The sequence below is a fragment of the Corvus kubaryi genome, unplaced genomic scaffold (assembly GCF_017639235.1).
Source record: "Corvus kubaryi isolate FWS band 111438036 unplaced genomic scaffold, C.kubaryi_AGA036_p1.0 37382, whole genome shotgun sequence".
NCBI classification, from domain to species: domain Eukaryota; kingdom Metazoa; phylum Chordata; class Aves; order Passeriformes; family Corvidae; genus Corvus; species Corvus kubaryi.
Window position 1 is genome coordinate 1570176 of NW_024581124.1, and position 22832 is coordinate 1593007.

At 40.5% G+C, this 22832-nt stretch overlaps 2 protein-coding genes and 1 non-coding gene across 3 annotated transcripts; 2 read left to right on the forward strand and 1 right to left on the reverse strand.

Annotated features, from left to right (window-relative positions):
- Positions 1-646: 646 nt before the first annotated feature.
- Positions 647-7690, reverse strand: TRMT2A (tRNA methyltransferase 2 homolog A). The gene is made up of 11 exons (XM_042035088.1): positions 6713-7690; positions 5901-6009; positions 5237-5418; positions 4256-4370; positions 3900-4015; positions 3213-3324; positions 2618-2740; positions 2254-2329; positions 1636-1752; positions 1322-1418; positions 647-1005 (listed from the first exon to the last, which is right to left on the reverse strand). The coding sequence occupies exons 1-11, from the start codon at positions 7291-7293 to the stop codon at positions 735-737; spliced, it is 1899 nt and encodes a 632-aa protein (XP_041891022.1). The 5' UTR covers positions 7294-7690; the 3' UTR covers positions 647-734.
- A 113-nt stretch (positions 7691-7803) lies between these two features.
- RANBP1 (RAN binding protein 1) lies at positions 7804-17712 on the forward strand. Its single transcript, XM_042035089.1, has 6 exons — positions 7804-7891; positions 9672-9808; positions 10823-10980; positions 12772-12900; positions 14810-14875; positions 15805-17712. The coding sequence occupies exons 1-6, from the start codon at positions 7877-7879 to the stop codon at positions 15927-15929; spliced, it is 630 nt and encodes a 209-aa protein (XP_041891023.1). The 5' UTR covers positions 7804-7876; the 3' UTR covers positions 15930-17712.
- On the forward strand, positions 14956-15087 carry LOC121667966. The gene has a single exon (XR_006017213.1). It is a non-coding gene; the product is annotated as a small nucleolar RNA SNORA77 (small nucleolar RNA).
- Positions 17713-22832: the final 5120 nt, after the last annotated feature.

Below are 22832 nucleotides of genomic sequence, written 5' to 3' on the forward strand. Positions count from 1 at the left end.
TGATTTCACCCCCAGCAGATGCACTGGCAGTGCAGCGTGAGGTGCTGGTGTCTGTACACTTCATTTCTGGCTGTCAGGTTTCAGTGGTGAGGGCCTGGCTCAAGCGAAGTCACCTCAGCTTTAGTAGTGTGGTGTAGGAAACTTAAAGCCTTTATTGTCTTATCAGTGATACTACAGTCTGAGAAAAAGAGTGACTTCAACTGTGGAAAGTGTAGCATTTTTATCAGATTGAGTGTGTTACTTCTTAGTGAAGATTTATGGAAGGGTTAAGGTTGCTGCTTACTGAAAAATGCAGCACAGTTTTGACAGGGTAGCAGAGCTGGATGAAATACTGACAAGTCCAGGTCCCTGTAACAGGATGACCTGCTCTGGGAATTGGGTGTGTCTCTCTCTATATTCATCTAGGCAGCAAGAGAAAAGCAGGATTTGGCCTAATTGTATGTAATATCCTGTCCCTGGAAGTGGTCAAGACCAGGTTCGATGGGGCTCTGAGCAACCTGGTCAAGTGGAAGGTGTCCCCGCCCCTGGCAGAGGGTCCTTAAGATGATCCTTAAGGTCCCTTCCACCACAAACCCTTCTGGGCTTCTGTGATAATGAATTTCATTCAAATTAGCATGATGAAATAATCTGGAAACCTTGCAACGACTCTGTTGTACAGAGATTTATTACCTGGATGTTACAGAAGTGATGTTACTGACACAGTTAATAAGCAAAAGTAGTTTCTGCAAAGTCTCTCAGGAGTTAAGTGACCCCCTCTCTTGGACTGCAGTGTCCTCATGGCCAGCAGCTGCCTGGCTCCCCCCCTCCCTGGCTGCTGGGCTGATGCCATCCATGCCCTCGGAGCCACATGCTGCTGCTGCTGCAGAGCTGCCGTTGGCATATTCCACCCTCTCAAAGAAGATCAGTAACTCACAGTGCCTGGTCTGAGGGAACAGATCCACAGCCATGGCTCGCACAGGGCGGAAAGAGGCTCCTTTCACCCTGTTGGAAGGGGCCCGGCATAGGCTTGATGGGAAAGGGAAGGAAATGCAGAAAGAACTGTTAATATTTTAGTACACTGCTCATCACTGCTATTCTCAGAGAGGTTTTTCTTCCTCAAGCCTCAATTCCATGATCAGGTTATTCACTACCCCTGATATTTCCGTTATAACTTGTGTATTGGGTAATACCATTCCAAGCCAGCTACTTCTGCTGCAAGGTAAGCCTCAAGGACCATGGCTTACAAAAAAAAAAAAATCCAGCAGTGCTCCCCCTCCTCAAAAAACACATCTTTTTCTTCTTTCTACATTTAGTAAATAAACTTAATGCAAGAAACACTCACTCCACAAAGTTATTCATTGCAGCTCTGGGATTGCAGGAGACATAGATGAGCTTCTTCAGCTGTTCAGCTCTTCTAAGGGCAAGAATTACCTTGGAATCTAGATGATCAAAACCACAACAGCTGTGTACTGGTTCTGTGTGCAGCACGAGCCTCACAGAAAAATGCCATGTTATACTCCAGCATTAACAAAACTGCTGCCATTTTGCTTCAAGCTATACCAAAAGCTTCCACTTAATTTATCCCAGTGCTGTTTTCTTCAGTTTCCCACCCACCACCCATCAAGACAATAGTTAAACCCTAACTGGTGAACTTACGCAGCCCTGCTCGCGGCGGATCTACAATCGTGATCAGGTTTTGCGGAGCTAAAACGTTCATCAGGGAAGGAACAATATCTTCTGCCTTCCCACAATAGAATTCAATATTACTCAGTTCTGTAAGAAAAAGAGAAGATGTTATCAGAGTACTTGTCTAGTCAAAGCAGCTTTCTGTTCTTCGCCTTGGATATTAAGTTCTGATGCCTCAGAAACTACAAATTGTTTAGTCTACCCTGAAATCAGTGTAATTTAAACAATCACAGTTAACTTCAGATAATTTAAACAACAGTAATTTGAGCATCTTCCATTATCTGGACTAAAGCAAGAGCCCACAAGCATCAGCTATGTTCCTGTTTTCTTTAGGAAGGTAGCTGTGGTTTCATTTCATTTTTACCCTGAAATAAATATTTTACTTTTAAATTTTAAAAAAAGCTGTTCAACTGGAAAATTGATCTCATAGGCTACCAAGGTATTTGTTTTCAAGTGATTAAGTGTTTAAACTGGACAAGATCACTATCAACAACATGTTATTCCAGGCTGCTTAGATAAGGTAAAGAGCAACTGGCTGTACAACTATTCCTTAACACACAAAGGCCTTAGCATTTCAGCTTAACTCACCATTAATCTGGGCATTTGCTTTGGCATCCTGCACAGCTTCTTGGCAGAGCTCAATTCCAATTACCTTCTTCACTCTCTGTAGAATCAAAGGAAAAAGATCCCTCTGTGATATGTATATGTAAATTTAACCATTTTTCATAGCATCAGCAATTAACAGGGACTTTGACTCCTACCTAGGCTGCTCACAAGGGTGAGCTTTCACAAGGATATGGTAAAGCAGCTGCAGGCAGTTCAATTACAAATTAATTTTAAAAATTAAGATATAATCTTTTGCATTTCACGTTCATTAGGTATTTTCTTTCCTTGCAGCCACAGTTAAAAATAGGTAAAAAGTAGCTTCTATCCAGGAAGGGAAATTGCCAACCTTTGCTAAAGAAATCCCAATGGTTCCTGTCCCACAACAGACGTCCAGCACAGTGCTCTCTTGGCTCAGTTGTACCCACTCCCCAATGGCAGTGTACAAAACTTCTGCAGCTTGTGTGTTCACCTGGGAAATTAAGTTTCCAATAGATCTACTTCTTCATAAATAGTAAATATGTTTTAATGAGTCTTAGTAAAGCATGTTTTCTTGTTTCAACAAAACAAATCGTTATAAGTTAAAAATACATTTTAAAGTGTTGGAAGGGCAGAAATAAGTTTTGGGAAAGAAAACAAAAATTAGTAATACAAGACTCCTGAACTATATTATTGCATGTTCAGTGTTACAAAACGCTGCCGAGAAACAGGAGGAAAATGGTAATGAACTAGTAAATAGAAAAAGTTGTCTTCAATGTGCTCCCATCAAGCTTACAGTCATTGACTGCTTTTACAGCCAAACATAATACTTACTGGTATTTAATCACATCAAATATATAAAAGGTTAAATCTCTAAGTGAGTAACATCTTGTTCCACAGCATTAGTCAAGCTCAAGAGCATTCATGCAAATCCAGTTAAATGAGCAGCTTCACATCATCCTTACTTGAAAAAATGCATGAGGAGAAATTCTAAATTTTAGGCCAAGGAGTTCTTCATATATGTACTTATCACCAGCCACATGCTCCAAAGGCAAGTCTTCTAGATTGGGAGATTTCCTGGGAGTAAAGGAGGAATGGGGAGACAAAATAGAGAGGGGGAAACAAAACCAAAAAAAGAAGACAATTGTGTCACAATCTTTACCAAAGCTGTAGTCATCATAAAATTGTAGTACTACATCCTCATCAGTAACATTTATCAGCTGCTCTTAGAGACTCTTCTTGGCCATTGCTGTCTTAGAGTGCAAGGACCTTCACCATCTTGAGATGAAGATGGTGTGAGCCTTGTGCTCTAAGGAGGATGGGGAGATTGAAAAATTCACATAAATAGGGAAGAAAGGCAGAAGTTACTTGATAGTAATAAGCATTCATCTACTGCAGTAAACACTTCTACAGCTTGACAGCCAGCAATGGCCAGTGGGTTCACCCACTGAAACTCTAGCTGCCTTTGTCCAGAGAATGGGAAATTTCAGGAGTCTCTTGTGGAAAAGGTGAGTAACTTCAACAATTAGTAATAGTGCTGCTACTTCTATGAAGCAGACAAAACAAGGCTATGAAAGTGCTAACTGCTATTTTACAAACACCAAAAACCCAGCCACCACCAAAATCCATCAAAGCAAAGTCAATGCCCTCACCTCTGTCCTTCCTCCACAAAGTACAGAGAAGTAACACCACTGCTCTTTCCCATCCCTTCTGTGAAGTATTTTGCCAGAGAGATTTTCAGGTCAGCTAGCTCTTCTTTACTCAATTTCTAAAGGTTTCATTTGAAAAAAGGAAAAATACATTTTAGTGATTTCAAGATAGGATTTAGTGTATGCCTTGTTCATTTCCATGTATCGGATTAGTCAGAATAGAATCAGAGTGGTGATGCAAGGCAGACTACCCCAAGTAATTCTTCTATTTCTCTTTTGCATGCACAATTCACAAAATCAAATTGAAGTAGTTCTAAAGCTGTGAGTCTGGGCTGCACATTACGTATCAAGTGAAATACCTGAGGATTGAAATAAGCAATTGCCATGATATGGCCATTCCGGCTGGTCCGGACCGTGAGCTGCTTCCAGTGACCTTCGTAGGTTTCAGGACTGTACACTGAGTAAGGAGTTGACCTGTAATTTGCAGAAGCTCAGTTACTTATACAGAGAATTATTTTTTTGTGTAACATTAAACAGTTCATTGAATCAAAAGAAGGTCACTGCAAAGTGATGGAAAAAATGCTAAGTACAAACAGAGGGTACATTGATTTGTCAGGGAAAGAATGACTTCCACATCTCAACTAAGAAAGACTGATGGATAGGATCTCCTAAAGCAAAATAATCTGTCCCTCCTTCCCACAATCCTCTTACCCGTTTTAACCCATGCAAAATTACAGAGAGGCAAGAGGCAGCTTCTCACTGCATTCAGAGGGTGACATAACTTTTCATAATGCTTTCGTTAGCTTCTCTGCTTCATACCAAGTTCAAGTCTTCCATCTTCATGATTCTTCTGAGGTTTCCATTTCTGAGGATTTAACTGCTCTTTAATGAAAGCATCCCTTTTTCTAAAAAAGTACTCTTGCTTAATATGCAACTTTTGGTTTATTCCTTGCTGTAGGATGATTCTTCTCCTCATCCAAGGAAGCAATGGACCTTGGTTATTCAATTCCTCCTTTCAGAAGTGTTTTCCTGAGTACTTCTTTACAGTTAGTGGAAGAAACTCCTGAGTAACACAGACTTTTTCCTGTAGACTTACGTATCCCATTGCTTGCAATAAAGCTGTGTTCAGCTGGTACCTGTTCCCCCATCTCTGAGCAGCTGAGCAGGACCAAGGGAAAAACACCCCATGATCCAGGCACGAGGTGGAAACAAAGAATCGCTAGAATTTGAGACTGGTATATCTTAGATCTTACAGCTCAGAACAAACACTAATTAAATTTAAAATATTTTTTATTAAGATATCAAAACCTTTATGGATAACTCATTTTACTTATGCTCACCTTATGTAGTCTTGGAAAGCTTTTACTACTTTTTTGGCAATAGCAGGAATGTGAATAGTATCAAATGGCTCCACTACAGCACATGTACCACCCTTATATTTGCCAAGACGACAACCCACAGTTTTGTCTTCTTGATTTACACCAATCCCAATCAAGAACTCACATTTGTTGCGATATTCAGTCTAGATTAAAATAAAGTTATGTAAGATATTTATACAGTATTTATTTGTACATGCCAAGTTTCTCCTGAAACAAATCTCATGTGGTTAAATGCATTTGAAAACAGACATAGAACATTTAGCTCATATAGAAGATACTCATGGATTTTGATGTGTGAACTAACAGTAGTAATAAAAAAGTATTAGTAAATCTTGTTATTTAAAAAGCAAAACATTGCCTCTGTTGAGGAATGTATTAGCTTACAACACAGGCTTGCAAGGACAGTATATTTCTTTTAAAGTTAGAATATCCAGTTATCAATTTTTCTGCTTCCTGTAAATATTTCCACACAGTATTTACATGAAAGGCAACAACATCTAAAATTCATCATTTATTACAAGATGAAGCTGAATACTCAGTTTGTCAACTGTCTCTCAAGACCAAATAATCAACATAACCCTCAGCTCATTAAGCCTGTTCCACACTTTACCTGAGATTACATTACCTGTAAGGGTGATGCTTTCACTCCCTCCACTGGGCAACATAATTTATTAAACTTCTGCTTCTGCAGGAACAACCAGGGTAATAAAGCTCTGTTGTTATTTCCTATTTCCCTGCCCAAACCAGAAACAAAAAGTGTAAAGCACACATTTAGAAAAATTGAGGTCAAGAGTTGCACAAGACTTTTTTTTCTATAGAGCACAAAAAAGAATCAGTTTATCACATGGAAGTGTTTCTTCCAAAATTTTTTAACAGGCAAACCCTCTCCAGCTTTGTAAGAGCTGTAACCTGAAAAAATAAGGGTTAAATATAGTTATAATGGTTATGTACTGGATTTATCAATGTATCCATGCATGATAAAGAATGCCAGTTTTATCCAAGGCAAGAAACAGAAGTGATACTTTGATCTCCAAAGACCAGGCATAAAATTTTAAGGGGATTTAAAAAGAGAAAATCCTAGTAGTAATTTCCCACCTCTACAGATTGATTCTCTCTTACACCATGTGACAATGCCATTTTTTTAAGGGCACAAACATCCTTCTGCTTATGGAACAACAGACTTTAAAACCAATCCCCCTTCATTAAGCAATCTTTTGAAGGTGACCAAGAACATCAATAGCAAGTTTTGTTAGATGGAACAGCTTTTAGGCTGCAGCATCGCAGATTATCTTGTAAGTAGTTTGACTGGGGATCCGAGTTTTGACCTACCTCTAACTCACTTCAGTTTAGAGGTTTGCTTTGTCAATTGGTGTGAATTTAGCTATATCCCATCATAAGGCCAAGTCTTGTACACATTACGTTACAAACAGGAATTACTTTGTCAGCTTCTGCAGCACTTGCTCGCACTCCTGCTTCTTCTGGGCCAGCTGCTCCTCGTAGGGCACGTTCCACAACGGGGTCACCACATCCGCGATCCGCTTGCTTAGAGGCTCCTCTCCGGAGGGAGCCGGACGCTTCGCCTCTCCCTGCTCCGAATCCTCTTCTTGCTTCCTTTTCTTGGCGATGGGGTCGGCTTTGGGCTTGGCCAGGCGCACGCTGAGGTGGCGGCTCTTCCAGAGCGCGCCGTGCAGCACCTGCATGGCCTTGTCCCGCTCCTCCTCGCTCTTGAACGTCACGAAGGCGAACGTCTGCTTCCCAAAGAGTTTTATCTTGTGAGGATTGAGCCCGTACTTGGCAAGGAACTTTTTCACGTCATTAAACCCAATGTATTTGGGCAGGTTCTGTATCTCTACTTTATAGATCTCGGAGGTGAACAAGTCTCCCTTAATATATCTATATACGTCGGGGCTCTCCGCGGGGTCTTCCCCGGCCTGGCTGTCCCGCTGAGCCCCATCTCCAGCCTCCGCCACAGGAGCCGTTTCGCGGTCGGGGTCGCAGCGCTCGCATTCCTCCGCCATAGTCCCGCCAGCCCTCAGCCACCCCGCGCACCTCCTGGGGCGGGGCCGTAGCCTCCCGGACGGGCCGCTGCGAGGAGAGTGACGGCAGAGAAAGGATCTGGTTGTTTTTTAAGCGCTGCCCCTCAGCGCTGCCGCTCCCCGCGCCCGGGAGCACCTGCGGCTCTTAAACATATGAAAACCAGCAGCTTACACATCACCCCTTCCCTCACGCGGGCGCCATCTTGAGCCGGGACGCGGGCGGTCGCCGCCATGGCGCGGGGGGTGATGGGAAAAGCGCCTGGGAAACGGGACAACAAAAACGCTTCTCGGGGGGCGGGAGGGGCCGCGCCGCTGGTCGGTACCGGGGGTCGGTGGCAGGGCCGGTACCGGGGCCGGTTCCGGGGGCCCGTGGGGGGATCGGTGTGATGGGGCCGGGGCGGGCGGTGCTCTGCCCGCGCCGGGGGCGGGGCACGAGCGCGGGGCTGAGAGGGAGCGGGCGTTTCCCATCGTGCCTTGCGGCGGCGCGGCGCGGGCTGCGGGAATGAGGTAAAGGCGGGCGGGGCGCGCGGCAGGAAGCGGCGAGCGGAGCGCGGCGAGCGGGCCCATGGCGGACACGGCGGTGAGGGGCGGCCGCAGGCCGTCGGCCGGGCCGGGAACGGCGGGGGGGAAGGGGCGGCACCGAGGGCCGGGGCGGGAGAGTAACGGAAACAGGTGGGGCCCGGGCGGGGGGGGCTGAGGCGGGCGGGGGGAGCCGAGGTCGGGCAGGGCCCGGGGGGACGGACGCTGGGCCTTGCTGGAGGCTGGAGCGGCCGCGCCCGCGGGGCCGGCGGTTTGCGGCCCTTCCGGGCACGTGCGGCTCCTCGGGCTGGCCCCTCCACCCGCCTCTGCCGTTCCCCGGCGTGAGGGAGCCCGAGCGACCCGGGATCTTTCGGGTGCTCCTTCTCCCCGTTTCCCTTCTTTCTTTTTCTTCTCCCTCTTTCCGCCCCTCCCCCGGCCCGCTGGCCGGACCCCTCGTGCTACAGCAGTTCCCCACGTGCTTTATATCGCGGCAGGGCGGGATCGTATCGTGATAACGGGATGCACGTTCTCGCATGTGGCTGCTGTGAATCGTGCATTTCTCATGGTCTGTGTAATTAATTGCTCAGGCGCAGAACGCACCATGAGTTACCAGGAGGGATGCGCTACTTACACAGGAAGATACAATGTATAAAAGTTTAGCTAACGTTTCTTGTCCTGTTTTTCGGAAACATGTGACGTAACGCCTTTCTCGCTTTTTTTTTACATGTTGGAACTCCGGGGACATAAAGCTGGCGATAGCTTGTGTGATGTTGTTGATACAACTAGACTTTATTTTGCAACATTTTTTACTTAATTTTCCCCTGTCCCCTCTTTTTTCTTTTGTTTACTATGTAGTAAAAATAGACTGCTTTATTTCAGTGGCTTTATGCACAAGTTGTGTGTACCTGCTCTATAAAGGACATTGTGAATAGAGCCTGTAAGAGCGGACTCTTCCATTTGTAAAGTAAAAATATTATTTAAATGTCTTCGATGTATAGACTGTTTTTCCTTTCTGGTACTCAAGCAGCAACAAAAAACCCCAAACCCAAATCAGTTCCCTTGACCTGAGATAGCTGCTTTGTGGCTTTGTTAAACTTGCATATGAATCTCCCTCCTAGGCTTGTGTGCTGAGTGCTTCTTAGCAGTCCATATGTATGAAGTACTAGAGATGTTTATCATTTACCTACTAGTCACTTAGTAAAAACCATTCTTAAGCTTAATGAATACTCTGACAGATTCCTAAAGAACTTAAATAGGAAATATTATTTTGGCCATGTACCTGTAACCTAAAGTTCCTTGAGGAGTCTTAAAACAAGAAACCTAAATTATTTCATGAGTATTACAGCTCTGTCTCATAATGTCTTTGACTGTGGGTGATTCTAATACATAAGACTGAATTATGAACTTGAGATGATGCAATGTGTCCCTTAAGCTGGGTTAGGTGGTTGCTTTGATGTTGTGTGGGGTTTTTTTTCTAATTTTCCCATTAACAATGGGTCATTAGGCACTAAAGAAATAGTAGGGCTTTAGTAGCATAAAACACATTGCATAGGAAAAATTGTTGAAGAAATTATTTTTCCATAACCAAGAGCTATTGCTCCAAGGCCAAGCCTCCGCACAGTTCATGAGTTGTAGGATTAAAACACCTAGCACTGGATGAGCACCTTTTTGTTTCTTAGTGTAACTGTATGTTGACTTGGAAGTCCTTTGTTTTCAGGTATAATGGTATTTCAGTTACTAAGATCTAGTTGCTGAAAAGTGATACATGTTTTAAACACAGATATGAGTACTTCAGGGTTTGGGTACATAGCAAGTTTGTGTTTTGGTTTTTTACTCCTCAGGAAGCACATGAGGAGCATGATACTTCTACTGAAAATGCAGATGATTCTAACCACGATCCTCAGTTTGAGCCCATAGTTTCCCTTCCAGAGCAAGAAATAAAAACTCTGGAAGAGGATGAGGAAGAACTCTTTAAGATGTAAGTAGAATATTTCTCTCTATTATGTGCGTGTTCATTAGGCTTAAACTTGACAGTGTTTATAAGAAGCTGCATAACTTGTAGCAATCTCTGTATGAAGGGGTAATCTAACTTGCTTGGCCTGCACTGTGATGGCCGAGATTGAGTGGGGGGCAGTTGATATTGCCCCAAGGAAATGAAGTCTGGAACCATAGAAGGGAGCTGATAGTACAAATCTGGCTTTAGCATTGTTTAGCATAAAAGAAAACAACAACTTAGGTAACAATTATTGAAATTGTGATCACAGAGTATGAAACAAGTGTCTTGGGAGGAAACAAATGAGATGTATATGATGTTGCTGCCATGCATCCCTAGGTAAAGGGTGATGTACAAGGTGCTGAAATAATAAAAACAACAGCTGCAGTACAGTATTGGGGCATCTGTGGCATTTCCTGTCTGTTGTCCTCAACATAGTTTATCCTTAGATTATGCTTATTGTCAGATCAGGAGAGCTTGATCTTTCTGAAGAAAAATGTAGCCTAAAGGCTTAAGAAGTGTTTTGAATTTGATCCCTGATGTGCTTGCTTTAAATAGGTTTAAAAAATTCTGCTTTTACTTAATCAACGAATGGTATTGCTCATCTGGAAGAGAGATTTGAGTTCTCCATATACAGATTCTGGTAATACCTAAAGTGATGGTCAGTTTCTAACAGGTAGTATGGTGAACTCTGGCTTTAGCAAAACCTGTTAATTAGCTACCTGAATTTAAAAGGTTGCCTACACCAAATATGTTTATCATTCCCTAAGAGTGTCCAGAATTTTAGTACAGTTATTACATAATTCCTAATGCTCTCTTACTAGATTTTAATTTATCATATCAGTTTCTAAATGTGTATATTGAAGTTGAACAGAGAATCTTATAAAAGGAATTGTTTTCTTCCTCTGTGTGTCTTATAAAAAGAACTGTCCTATCAGGTGTGGTGTTTTAATAAATGTTTTAATACATGGAGGCTAATTAAATCTTTTGTTCTCCAAGGCGAGCAAAGCTCTTCCGGTTTGCATCTGAGAATGACCTTCCAGAGTGGAAAGAACGAGGAACTGGTGATGTGAAGCTCCTGAAACACAAGGAGAAGGGAACAATTCGCCTCCTCATGCGGAGGGATAAAACCCTAAAAATCTGTGCAAACCATTACAGTATGTTATACATTGCTATTGCTATACTTATTCTTGTTTGAAAAAATAAGCTTGTAGAAATTCAGTATGGTTGTCTCCTGCTGTTCATACAAGGTTTCAGGTATCAAAAACCATGAGGGGTTATTTTTATTAATGGAAGGAAGCTGAAGCTTTTTTCCCTCAGAGCCTGATACTGCTCTAATACTAACTAAAGTCACTTTAAAATTTAGCTGTGATAGATGGGCATTATATGATTGCTTCCAATGGGTGTGGTTTATTTTAATGATTAATAGAGTGTAGAACATGTAGGCCTTAATACTGTTTGGAATAAGAATTTAATGTATGCTGGCTTGCTTTTGTAAAAGAGTGAGAAAAAACATGATCTAGTAATTTACTACTTGGAGCTAAATGTTTGAATTGCTGGAACCAATCTCTTAACCATCAGAAAACAGACTGAGGTGCTAAGCTAATCTGAGTTTACCTTTCTCTGCTTGTGAAATAAACTGAAATGAACATGTTATATTGGGCTGACTCATTCAAAAAAGAAACCTCTTTGAATAAAAAAAAAACCATGAAAGAGCAAGACAAACTTGAAAGTCAGCACAACTCGGAACAAGCAGACTAATATGGTGATACTGGCTTGCTTTGGCGATACTCAGGTTTTTATATGAGGAGTATATAATGTTCTGTGGAGTTAAACTACATTTATGTAACTTGAAATAAGAAGTAGCTTAATGCAAAGCTCAATAGTGCTTGTTTTCTTGGGTAGATCCCTTCAGAAATCAAAGTGTTCAGAGGAGACAGTTGTTTAGTAAAAGAAACGGCAAATATGAAAGCAGTGTAGTCACCAACCAGCAGGAATAAACCTTTTGTTTAGGGAAATAAATGTTGCACATATGCAAAACAGAATTGATGAATTTGTAGTATTCATGTCAGAAGTTGTTTAGGGTTTTTTCGTGGAAAAGCTGCTCTCCATATAGACTTGTTTATTGAATTTATGCTGACTCACAGTCAGACAAAAGGACTCTCTTCATTTTTGCAGAGCATTAAATGGAGCAAAATGTATTTTGATCTCTAGATTTTAAAAATGCAGGGAAGGGAGTAGACTCTTCAGATTTCTCCTGAACTAGACAGGACCCAGAAAAAAAGCCCTGCTTATACTTTGCATGTCTGTAATGTACAAAGTCTTAAGGTACTGTGGGAAGTAACATTTCAACTTCTCGAGTCAGTCAGGTGAGGTAATTGTAGTGTCTTGGTGGGAAAGGGCCCCATTTACTGGAAGGGAGCAAACAGATTGAAAATACACTGAACACTTTGCAGCACTGCAGAATTCTGTAATATCTTGTAGTACAGTTTTAAAATGATGGGAGAGAGAATTAACCTGATGACTAATTGTAGGAATAGTGTTTTTTAAAATTAATTTTGGTAGTAGTTTCGTTGTGCAAAAGAAGGAGTGTTGTTTGTCTGGATGCCTTTTCCTCCTAAATCATTTGCCTGTACTTCAGAGCTGTGCTCAGTGATTGCATCTCTTAGTATCACACTCATCTGTTTTAAACAAAAATTGAATTAAACTCTCTTTCCTAACAGTAGTGAATCCAGCATCCTCTCACACAGTAACGGTCTTGCATCATTTTATTTGACAGTGTAAGGAAAAATACACATGGGCACCATTGTCTTGTACTTATCCCAGAGAAATTCTGTGTCAAGTGCTTTACGTAACCATCACAGCCCGTTGTCACTGAGATTTATGGAGGCTGATGTGGAAAACATTTACTATTGTGCTCTGTACATCTTTTAATGCTTTCCTTTCAGTCACACCCTTAATGGAGCTGAAGCCTAACGCTGGGAGCGACAGGGCATGGGTCTGGAACACACATGCTGACTTTGCAGATGAAAGTCCCAAGCCCGAACTTCTGGCAATCCGATTTCTAAACGCAGAGAGTGAGTGGACTGGCACTGAACTTACACTGATTGTAAACTGTTATGTTACCCTGCTTGCCTGAATACTGCTCTAAACCATTGTTGGAGACATGCTGTATCTCACTCCTTTGTGGTAGTGTTAGCTAATTAATTCTTTATCTGAGAGAAGTTTGTTAATCACTTAACCACATCTGTTGACAAACAGTGAAGTAATTAGGTCTGCAGTAATATTTGTACTGTTTCTGCCCTAGGCCCTTTTTTAACATAAGCCATTTCATGTAAGTGGAATGCCAATTAGAATAAAACTAAAAGCAGTTAAGAGATTCATGTGCAGCTTACTTTCATTTAATTCGGGTGCTCCATTGTAGTTAAGATTAGATTTTTGCATTAGAAACAAGGAAATCCTGACCTGATATTTCTGGTCTGTCTGCATTAGCAGAACATCTGGGTTGGTTTTTTTCTAATGAAGTATGTAGTATCTTTGTTTTGATTAAATGGAACCCTCAGTGAAAAGTGCTAGTCAGACCCATCAAACTAGTCGGTGGCTTTTTCTGGAGTGACTACACCGAGTACCAGAACAGTAACTAGTAATGGATCAGCTGGGATTAAATCAAAGAAGTGTTTATGGGCAGAGGGGGTTTATGTTGTTTTGTTGTTGGTTTGGTTGGGTTTTTTTTAAAGGAGCAAAATGAAAAAGTGTTGCATTTCTTGCTTTACAATTTGCCACACAAGTTTAGTGTGTTAGCTTCCTTTTCTCCCTACATACTAGATGGATCATAAAGTGGTTGTGTATTTTAAAACTTGATGGATTTGACTACATCAGGAAAGAACTTAGTATATCTTGTCTTTTTCCTTTGCCTTAAGTCTCCAGTGTTATATTGTTTAGTTAGACAAACCTTTCTGGTCCACCTGCTTAGTGCTTGCTTCATGATCAAGAAGGAAATTAAAGGCTAACTGTTTGCTCATCTCTGAGAAGTCTTTCCCTCTTTCTGGTAGAGGCTGTTCAGCTTATTGAATGTTCTGCCTTAAAGGAGTACTCCTTTCTTCCTGTTTGCCCTTTGCAGTATTGACTAAGCAGATGACAGGTGAAGAGACATAAGTTTGTCCTTCAGGTGTCTCTCCTGTTTGAGATGCTTGAAAAGGAATCGATACAAACACTTCCTGGACCAGTTACAAAGTGCCTTCAGAATGCCTGTGGGGCAACAGTGACCTCCTGTGGTCAGCCAGACCAGCCTGGGATAGCAGGCTAGTACCACCTTGGTCGTTCTGCTGTCAGGAAGCTCCTTGGCCAGTCTCTTGTTGCTTGTATTACTTGTGTAGAAACATTACTGAAATTTGATCAGCTGCTTGGAATGGTTGTTGAATTGAGTGGTGGCTTAGAATGTAATGAAGATTATGCATTGTCGGCTTTTGTAGTGAGGAATAGCCCTTGGGTACAGAGTCTGAATGCTGTACTGGTGAAACAGGCATTATCTTCCTTTGCTGATGCTAAGAACCCCAGTTATGGTCAGGTTGTGGAAAACTCTTGGGGTATAATGTAGCTGGCAAGGATAGGAGTTCAAAGCTAATCTTCAGTCTTCTGCATACGTATAGTTGTATTAGCAGTCTCTGACATCGTATTCCTATTCCTTTAGGCTACAGACAGCTGGGAGTTGCAATAACTACAGAACAGCTCCTGCTGGCATTACATTTTGAGTATCTTGCAAAATAAGCCGCTTTAGTAAACTTGCTGAAGAAGATAAATTGCTGTTGCACAAAGATGCAATTGAAGAATTTTGCATCTTGTATGATTTACTAGACTACTTCATAAGTCCCTAAAAATTTTGTTTACACAAAGCTTCTCCTGGGGTGTCTTTCTTCCAGATTAGAAGTATTCAATGTTGTGAGGCAGTAAAAGTAATGAAAAAATATTTTATCTTTACTGAAACAGATGCACAGAAATTCAAGGCAAAATTTGAAGAATGCAGGAACGAAGTAGGCAAGAAAGCAAAGAAAGGTAAGGTAGTCTCAGTGTAACTCGGTGCCACATTTCTGAGCTGTGTGAGTGGTTGCAGTACCCTGGAGTGTCGTGTTCCAGCAGACTCACTCTGTGCTGAACTGCAGCCTTCAGTTCAGGTGCTTTTCTGTCTGCGAGAGTAAGAGCTCACAGGAGTGACGATGGCCTTCTTTCCTGTAGAAGGCTGTTACAGTTGCTGTTGGGACATCGCTGCTTTGGAAAGGCTACCAAGGAAGTATTTGTGGCTTATAGTACACAAATGAACTGTGAACACTGCAGCCACAGTGCTCTTTCTTCCTTGCAGGTCCCTTTCCCAAATTTCACAAATGTATAATCATGCAAGTATAATATTTAATGTTTTCTTATAGCTGTTAATGTGTATGAAGTTGTTCACAAGTCTCTAATAGATTATTGCACTTCCCTTTAGAATTGCCTGTGTGACAAGGTGTCCCACCATGTAAATATAATAAACATTTCCATCTTTCTTAAGAACAGACTACCGCAGTCAATGTTCTTCGAGATACTTAGATTGGAGTTTTCCAGTCTTAAGAATTCCTATTCCCCAATTTCAAACTGGAGAACTTGGCTTTGCTTTTTTTGGTTAAGATGACAAGAAGCTAAGGACTTGTCTGGATACTTTATTGGTAGCAGCACAGCTGGCCAGATGTTACACACTGCTCAGTCCCTGTGATTAAGCCCGTATGTAGTGATTAACATATACGAGTGGTATTTCTTGAATTCTGACATCTGAAGTAATTACCAGAGGAAAAGAAATGGAATGAGTCACTCCAGTGGTCAGTGAAGAATATCTTAATTTTTGTCCAATACCAGCTGTCTCTCCCCACCCCCCTCACCCTCTGTCTTTACTCTTTCTAACAGGGAAATCCATTACTGCCTGTATGTAACATTTTTCCTAACCAATCTTTTAGCAGGCACAGACAAAAATGATAGTGCTGATAAAGTTGCTGAAAAACTAGAAGAGCTTTCTGTAAAAGAAGAGAGCAGAGAATCTGAGAAGAAAGAGACCAAGGAAAAAACTGAAGAAAAGCAATAAAATCATCCTGGGCCTTGCAGTTTTTCCTTTACTTTTTTCTTTTTTTCTTTTCCTTTTTTTTGGGTTTTTTTGGTTGTTTTTTTTTTTTTTTAATTTTTACAAGGGACTTTATATGGAACTGAATTCAACATTCACATTGTTTTTTCTAAGCTTTTGCCCTTTGGAAGGTGTCTTCAGAAAAATTCATTCCCCAGTCATGAAAATGTACTGTGCTAACTTTCTTTTCCATAGTGGAAACACTTATTTATAGTCATCCAAAAGAGTGAATAAAACAAACTTGAAAACCGCATCAGGGGACAGAACTGAGTTTTCTGTATACTGTAAAGGCTTATGAATACACATGTTTAATTGAGCTACATATCATCATTCCTGTGGATTAAGTAGGTTAACAGACTTTGTCAGCAGGGAAGATTAGGATTGCATTTGTGTTTCTTGTATGGCTTCTAAACTGTAATGTAACAGACCTTTCACACCTGCTGCTGTGTGTACCTGAGCAGGGAATGTGCCTGTGCTTCTTGAAACACAGCAGACTTCTGGAATCAGGCAGTAAGAGCATTTCTGGCACACTGTTGATGATGATCCATCAGACAGTGAAAATAAAGGTGGGGGACAAATATGTATTATGTCAGATTTGAGAAGCATTTCCCTCTTACAAAACAAAATCTGTGCTTCCCCCTGCCCCAAATTTGTTAATAGTACAAAGGCTTGATTCCAGCAGACAGTTCCTGCTGTTGTCCCAGATCTTCCATGGTGTGCTGTTTGCTGACTGAAGGCAGCAGCAGCAGCCTGTTACGCTGAGGTGTATGCAAAGGAATCTGAGCTGTTTGAGTACCTTCCTGTGACATTCCCCTTGCCAGCCTGTTGTTGTTATAGGTCTAAAATGTATAAGCTTTTTTCCCAGGGCTTTGGAGCTCATTGTTTTTACAAACTAGAGGAGTTTTGAACTTCTCAGATGCTTGGTAGGGTGGCTGTCCCTCTTGGAGAGCAGCAGTCTGGAATTCATTTTGGAACAGTTAATTATGGTGCACATGCTTGAGGGACACCCTCCTTGCCAGAATGGGCAAATTGATCAAATCTCTTCCCTGCAGATGTTTTTAGTTTATCCAATTTCAAATTAGTGCTAGAGAGTAAGAAAATAAACTTTAGTAAGCAATAAAATCAACAGAATTAAGTCTAATAGATAAATTGAATTTTGTTGTTAAACACTAATACAAGGATTGTGTTAGGATAGAGATGAAATTTTATAATAGTTTCCAAAATAATTATGAAAACTGGACAAAACTTGCTAAACTGTAAGACTGAATGATGTTAACATGGGATAGCAAGACCTTTTTGTCTTCATAAAGAGGCTTTTAGCTCAGTCAGGTTCTGCAGTGTACCTGAGGAAAATATATTTTTAAAAAAAAAAAAAAATCACGTCTTTTTTCTTAGCACTGCCTTTTGATGCTACAGTGAACGAGTCTTAAATCTGGAACTGTAATTCAGGTACTCACTTCATTCAAACAAAATAATTCCTTTGGTGTTTTGCACGTTCCCCTTGAACTACAGCAGATATCAAAAGTCTGTTAATTAATGAAGATGGTTGAAAGGCAAAACAAAATGCTCTTTAGTGTTTCTGGTTTGGAAATAACAAGACAAAGCTATTTTGAAGTATTTAACATTTGAATGTAAAAGCCAAATCTTTATCCATGAATCATTGTAAATGATCTGATAATGTCAAACTGTGTCTAAATTGATAGAAATGACTTAAAAATTTCAAAATAAACTTAAATTTTCATTTAAAGGATTTGCTTTTTATTTTGAGAACTCATACTGGGAATGCATTTTTAGTCTTCAGGGGCAAAGTGATGAAGGCAGCAAAATGGGTGAGTTGCGTTTCACTGTCAAACATTGTACAGAAGAGGGGGGGCAGCACCTGAATGACTTAATTTGTCTTAATATTGGTTATTGATGACTCCTGCTTAATGTTATTACCCTCTCTTCCCCTCTTACTTCAGCATCCTTAAATGACTTCAAGACATTTCCATTCCTGTTTAAGTTAACTGATCTGTGTTTACAGTTCATGGATTGCAACCATCCTTGCAAGTCTGCAGTCTCAAAGAGCAAAGTTAAGAGAGACCACTCAGTAAAATCATTTCTCTAGGTAACATTGGGCTGAAGAATATTTTAGTCCTCTAAACTAAAGGATGCTCAGTCAATATTCTGGTTGCTTTAGCTGTTCTACACATTAAAAAGCAGTAAGTATTTTTAAAATTATCTCGGTGAAATAAGACCTTTTTTTTTTTTGTACAAGTTATTCTAATGATTAAACTTTCCTACAGGTAAGGTAGGCTGCCAAGTGAAGATTTTTTAAAAGCTTTATTCCATGTTTGAGAAAGAAGGAAAATACAATAGGGTTAGTAAAGCATTGTTGGGTGCTAAAGTCTGCAATTTGTACAAATTTTCTGCTTGCTTCAGGTTTAGAAAGATGCTATATAGCCAGGCTTAATGACCCAGCCTTTGATGGTACTAATGGTTTTGTGTATATGCTGAATGGATGAATGTCTGAGGATTCCTGAGTGATGAATTCAACTTAGAAATTGTTAACTGTGGACAAGCATCAAAAGAATACCTTCTTAACAGGTAGTTCAGGTCTTAAAGAAGTCTACTTATTATAGAAATGAATTTAAAATAGTTCTCTCTAGATTCCATATTAATTATTTTGAAGACTACACTAATCTGTTGGGGTTTTTTTTCTCCAGGAGTAAGTTTGTATTAATGATACTAAATCTCTCATTCACAAATTGCAAACACTCCCAATTTGTTGTTTTAACACTAAATGTCGATATTTTTTTTCCTGTATAATAAGGTAGCTTGTATCAAACACAAGTTCTCAGTGATACCAAAAACTCAGAAAATTAAAATTCTTCTCAATGCTATGCAGATAGGAGACTGTTGTAAATTCTTAATTTTGATGCAACGTGCTTAAAGCTGTATGTAAAGGGGAAAAAAAATCAGTCTGAGTAGTTCTTTGGATTTTGTTGCTAAGAGTTGTTACCTCTTTGAGAGTGTTGTGTCCTCTGGTGGATGCTGTGTGTGGATCACAATGAGTTGTGCTGAACTCTGATGCCCCTCAGCAATGCTGGGCCTTGTGCTGCTCCATCTCGGTGCATTCCTTCACATAATTCAGTGAAAAACTTAAATGTTGCTAGAAACTTTTCTCTAAAGAAAAGACTCCGAATCAGAGTTCAGAAAACTCAGCTTGGCACCTCAGTAATATTAAATTGCACCTATTTGTGTAGAAATGGAGACAGTGGTGGAGATTACATTATAAACTTCCCTGCTGGTTTTTGATCTGTACAAATTGCCATTGGCTTTCAGTGCCAAGTCCTTAAACAGTGGGTGGTTATTTTAACAACCCTAAACCTCTCCAGTTAACTTCCCTTTGCTGTCTTTATTTATGCCCTCCTGTTCCCAGGACACCCATCTGTCCTGGCTGCTCCAGGTTGTTTCTAGCAAGCTGTATTTTCTGAGGTGTCCATGGCAAGCCAATGTCTTAATTTTGATTAGCCAAACTAATTTCAAAGTGTTTTTACATTGCTGAGTTCATGTGTAAACTTACACTAGTTCAGTGAAGTGAGGTGTGTATAAAGGATTTTATTTTATTTTATGATGGTTTATTTAGGATCTATTTTAAAGGTCTTCCTAATTAGATTTAGCTAGAATTACTCTTGAAAATAGAAAGAAAAGGAATTACCAGGTTTTTACCAACCTTAGCTAAATCTTTGACAGTATCATTTTCAGAGTAAGGAGCTAAGGAAAACTTAACTGCAACAGATCAGAAGTGGTTTGCTTGATGAAGAAAAGTTTGAAATGATCAGCTGTAGAATGGATTCTACATGCAAGTGATTTGTCAAGACTCTAGTGCTTGTGAAAACAAGGTGCTTCTCAAGTAAGCAGTTTGAGCAAGTAAGAATAAGGAAATAAATCTTGAGGCTGTGAAAACTGACAAGCACAGGAGCAAAAATCTTCCTAATATTTAAGAGCTGAGTAGTGTTAGTACCTACAGCTATGCATTAGATTTATGCCCACTGTATTTTTATAATATGCAAATTTAAGTATGGAATATCTGTCCACTTAAGTCACATTAGACACCAACCACTGACTTAAGACCTGTTCATATTTGAAAGACTTGTCAAACCAGTTTGCTATAGTCTCCTAGTGAAAATGCAACATACATCAGATCAGATGGTTTTTTGTAAAGTATTAATGGTACAGGTAATGTTTGTGGGGTGTATTTTCTGTTACACCAATGTAATGTTTTAAGTACAAAGAAGGTGCTGGCACAAATCTGGATCAGATGTTACGTGCAGCAAACTTCTTTTGTGGAAGGTGTCTGACTACTGCAAGAGTTTCACCAGCTTTACAGTCTTAAACATGTTTCCAGCTTTCAAGCTGGAAAAGTGCAGCTCGTTGTTTATCAGTCTTGACTCTACAAACTGACATCAGCTGATTCACTGTATTGTAGATATGAACTGTTGTATCAAGATGTGCAATTTGCTTATGACCTAACAGAAGCTAATGGTGTCATGAGCTCTTGCCTATTCATGTTGTGCTGGCTGGCCTCATTTCAAGTAGTTACGTTTTTCCATAAAAGCAATTATGGCTATTGTAAACATCAACAAAGATGGATTAGACATTAAAATGACTGAATATTTTGTATGTTTGGAGGATATTTCTCAAGCTATTCTAACTATTCTAATTAAAGTTAACATTGCTTCATATAAACAGTGCTTATCAGTTTTAACATCTTGTTTGCTGGTTTATGAGCACTGTTGGCTTGCAGAGTTTCAGCAGCATCATTTAGAGTGATATTTCATTCTAGAGGAGGAGAATTGCACTTAAGTAATGGTTTTAAACAGGATGGTTAGTGAATCTTTAAAACTGGAGGTCTACCTCATTCTGATGTAAATAGTTTTTTGTGGGGATCATTTAAGAATCAGTCTGCAGAGTTACCAAAGTCTCATAGTAAATGAAACTTGACATGCCTCGTCACTGCTGTTGGGAAATATTCCATCTCTGTTCTGAGCAAAAGCCATCCCATGAAAAATATCTATTGGAATCATCTAGAAAATTTTGTGGTATATCTGTTAAGGCTACTGAAAAGTCATCATTAGGCAATAATTTATTGATTTATCTGGTAAGAAATGAACAACTAAATGAAAATCGTCAAATTAAAGTTCCAGTGGGTAACTTACTAGGCCTGGCTCGTACCTAGAACTGTCTGGCACTTTCTGGCAGCACTGTGCAGCACAAGATGATCCAGATGGCTCTGTTCTGAGCACTGCAAATTAGAGGGGAAAACCAGCTTTTACTAAACAACAAATTGGTGATCCTTGAGGGTTCTCCCAGTGACCCTGAACAGTTTGCAGGTCACGAATACTACAAGGGCTGGCAACTACATTTGTTGTAGTAAGAAAAGTATAATTATTTATTGTGGTCACTGTTTAATGGCAACAGCAAATACAAGCTAGGAGCTAACTTGCAAGTGACCAATAAAATATTCCAGGGATTTTCAGTACTTTCAAGTGTGCAAAATAAAAGAATTTTCTTAATCACGTAGCTAAGATTTCCAGCTAAAATTAGTGCCATGACTTGATATGAAAATTGCATGGCTTTCTTGATTCTTGCTCTGTTGTGAGTTTCCTTTCATCTTACCAGCTCCGAGAGGGGTACCCTGCCATGTGGCTCCAACACAACTTCTGTGGTTGGCCCTTCCTCCTTTGGGGTAAAACCTCAGAGTAAAATCTTGCAAGAAGACGTGCAATTACTAGCCATGCTCTGCTAGATTATTTTTAGATTGCTCTTTGTAGCTGTGTTTGTTCTTTGTCATTAAATCTTTCCCTAACTCATGCTGCCTTTGCTGTTTACCTCAGTGCTGCCAGAATCTTTTGGCATGCTCATAAGGTAGTGTGAATCCAGAAACTGCAGTCCTTGAAATAAAGGTGTTCCAGGAGAGCAATTCTGAGACATGCCTTTTCTGCTTTAGTCAAGTCCTCCTCAGACACCCTTAGTGTTTGACAGGTAAAGTCATCTGACTGCTTTAAATATACTTGGCTTGTAATAATGAGATTGAGTGTTGCTCAGCAGTGCTTTGTGCTGGCTTGAAAACAGGGCATTCTTGAGAACTGGAGTGTTAGTGGGAAGGAAATGAGGTGAACTGTGGGAACTGTTGGACACAAAATTACAGAAAATCACTGCTTTCTGATAGGTAATCTACAATGTGCACCAGAAAAAAGTAATCCCAAAGCCCAACACTGTAGCCTTGTAAAATGAAATGTCTCAGCTGTTTTTTGGAAATGCTGGGTCTGCATGACTGCACAGCACAGGTGTCGTGATCCACAGGATGATTGTGCAGCTCAAACCAGGCTCCCACAGTGATCTTTGAGATCAGTTCAGTTTGGAGATGCACCTCTTCTTGTGGCTATGGAAGGTACAATTCTTTGTGTCCTGAGAACTCAGTTATCTTTAGTCTCCCTCTAGAGAAGTGTTGTGTGATCGGGATATTAAAAAAAAAAAAAAGCCGAAGTTGCTTGCTGCTGAGAGCCTCTTTTCAGAACAGGAATGGCTTGAAAGATTGGCCCAATAAGTGGGGGCTGATACAGTGAGAGTGGATCAGCATCAGTGTGTCAGAGTGATGAAGGGAAAACCATTCTGAAGGCTGGAACGAGCAGAAGTGCTGAATCCTCCCCACTTGCAAAGCTGTCTTTGAGAAGCAGACTTTCTATGGAGGAAAGAGTCCTTAGGGGAAAATACAACTGAAAATAATGAGGTGCAGAGGAGGCATAGTCTCCTTAAGAATAACTCCTCTATTCACATGAAGGAATGTTACTGTCCCAGAAAGGCTTCATCTTTAAAAATAAT

Coding starts and splice junctions, on each gene's coding strand:
- RANBP1 (XM_042035089.1), top strand. Junction 9,809..10,822: donor GAGGAAGAACTCTTTAAGAT/GTAAGTAGAATA, acceptor TTGTTCTCCAAG/GCGAGCAAAGCTCTTCCGGT. Junction 12,901..14,809: donor CCGATTTCTAAACGCAGAGA/GTGAGTGGACTG, acceptor TTACTGAAACAG/ATGCACAGAAATTCAAGGCA.
- TRMT2A (XM_042035088.1), bottom strand. CDS start 7,293: ATGGCGGAGGAATGCGAGCGCTGCGACCCCGACCGCGAAACGGCTCCT. Junction 1,419..1,635: donor TCCGCCGCGAGCAGGGCTGC/GTAAGTTCACCA, acceptor TTGATCATCTAG/ATTCCAAGGTAATTCTTGCC. Junction 1,006..1,321: donor GCAATGAATAACTTTGTGGA/GTGAGTGTTTCT, acceptor TTTCCCATCAAG/CCTATGCCGGGCCCCTTCCA.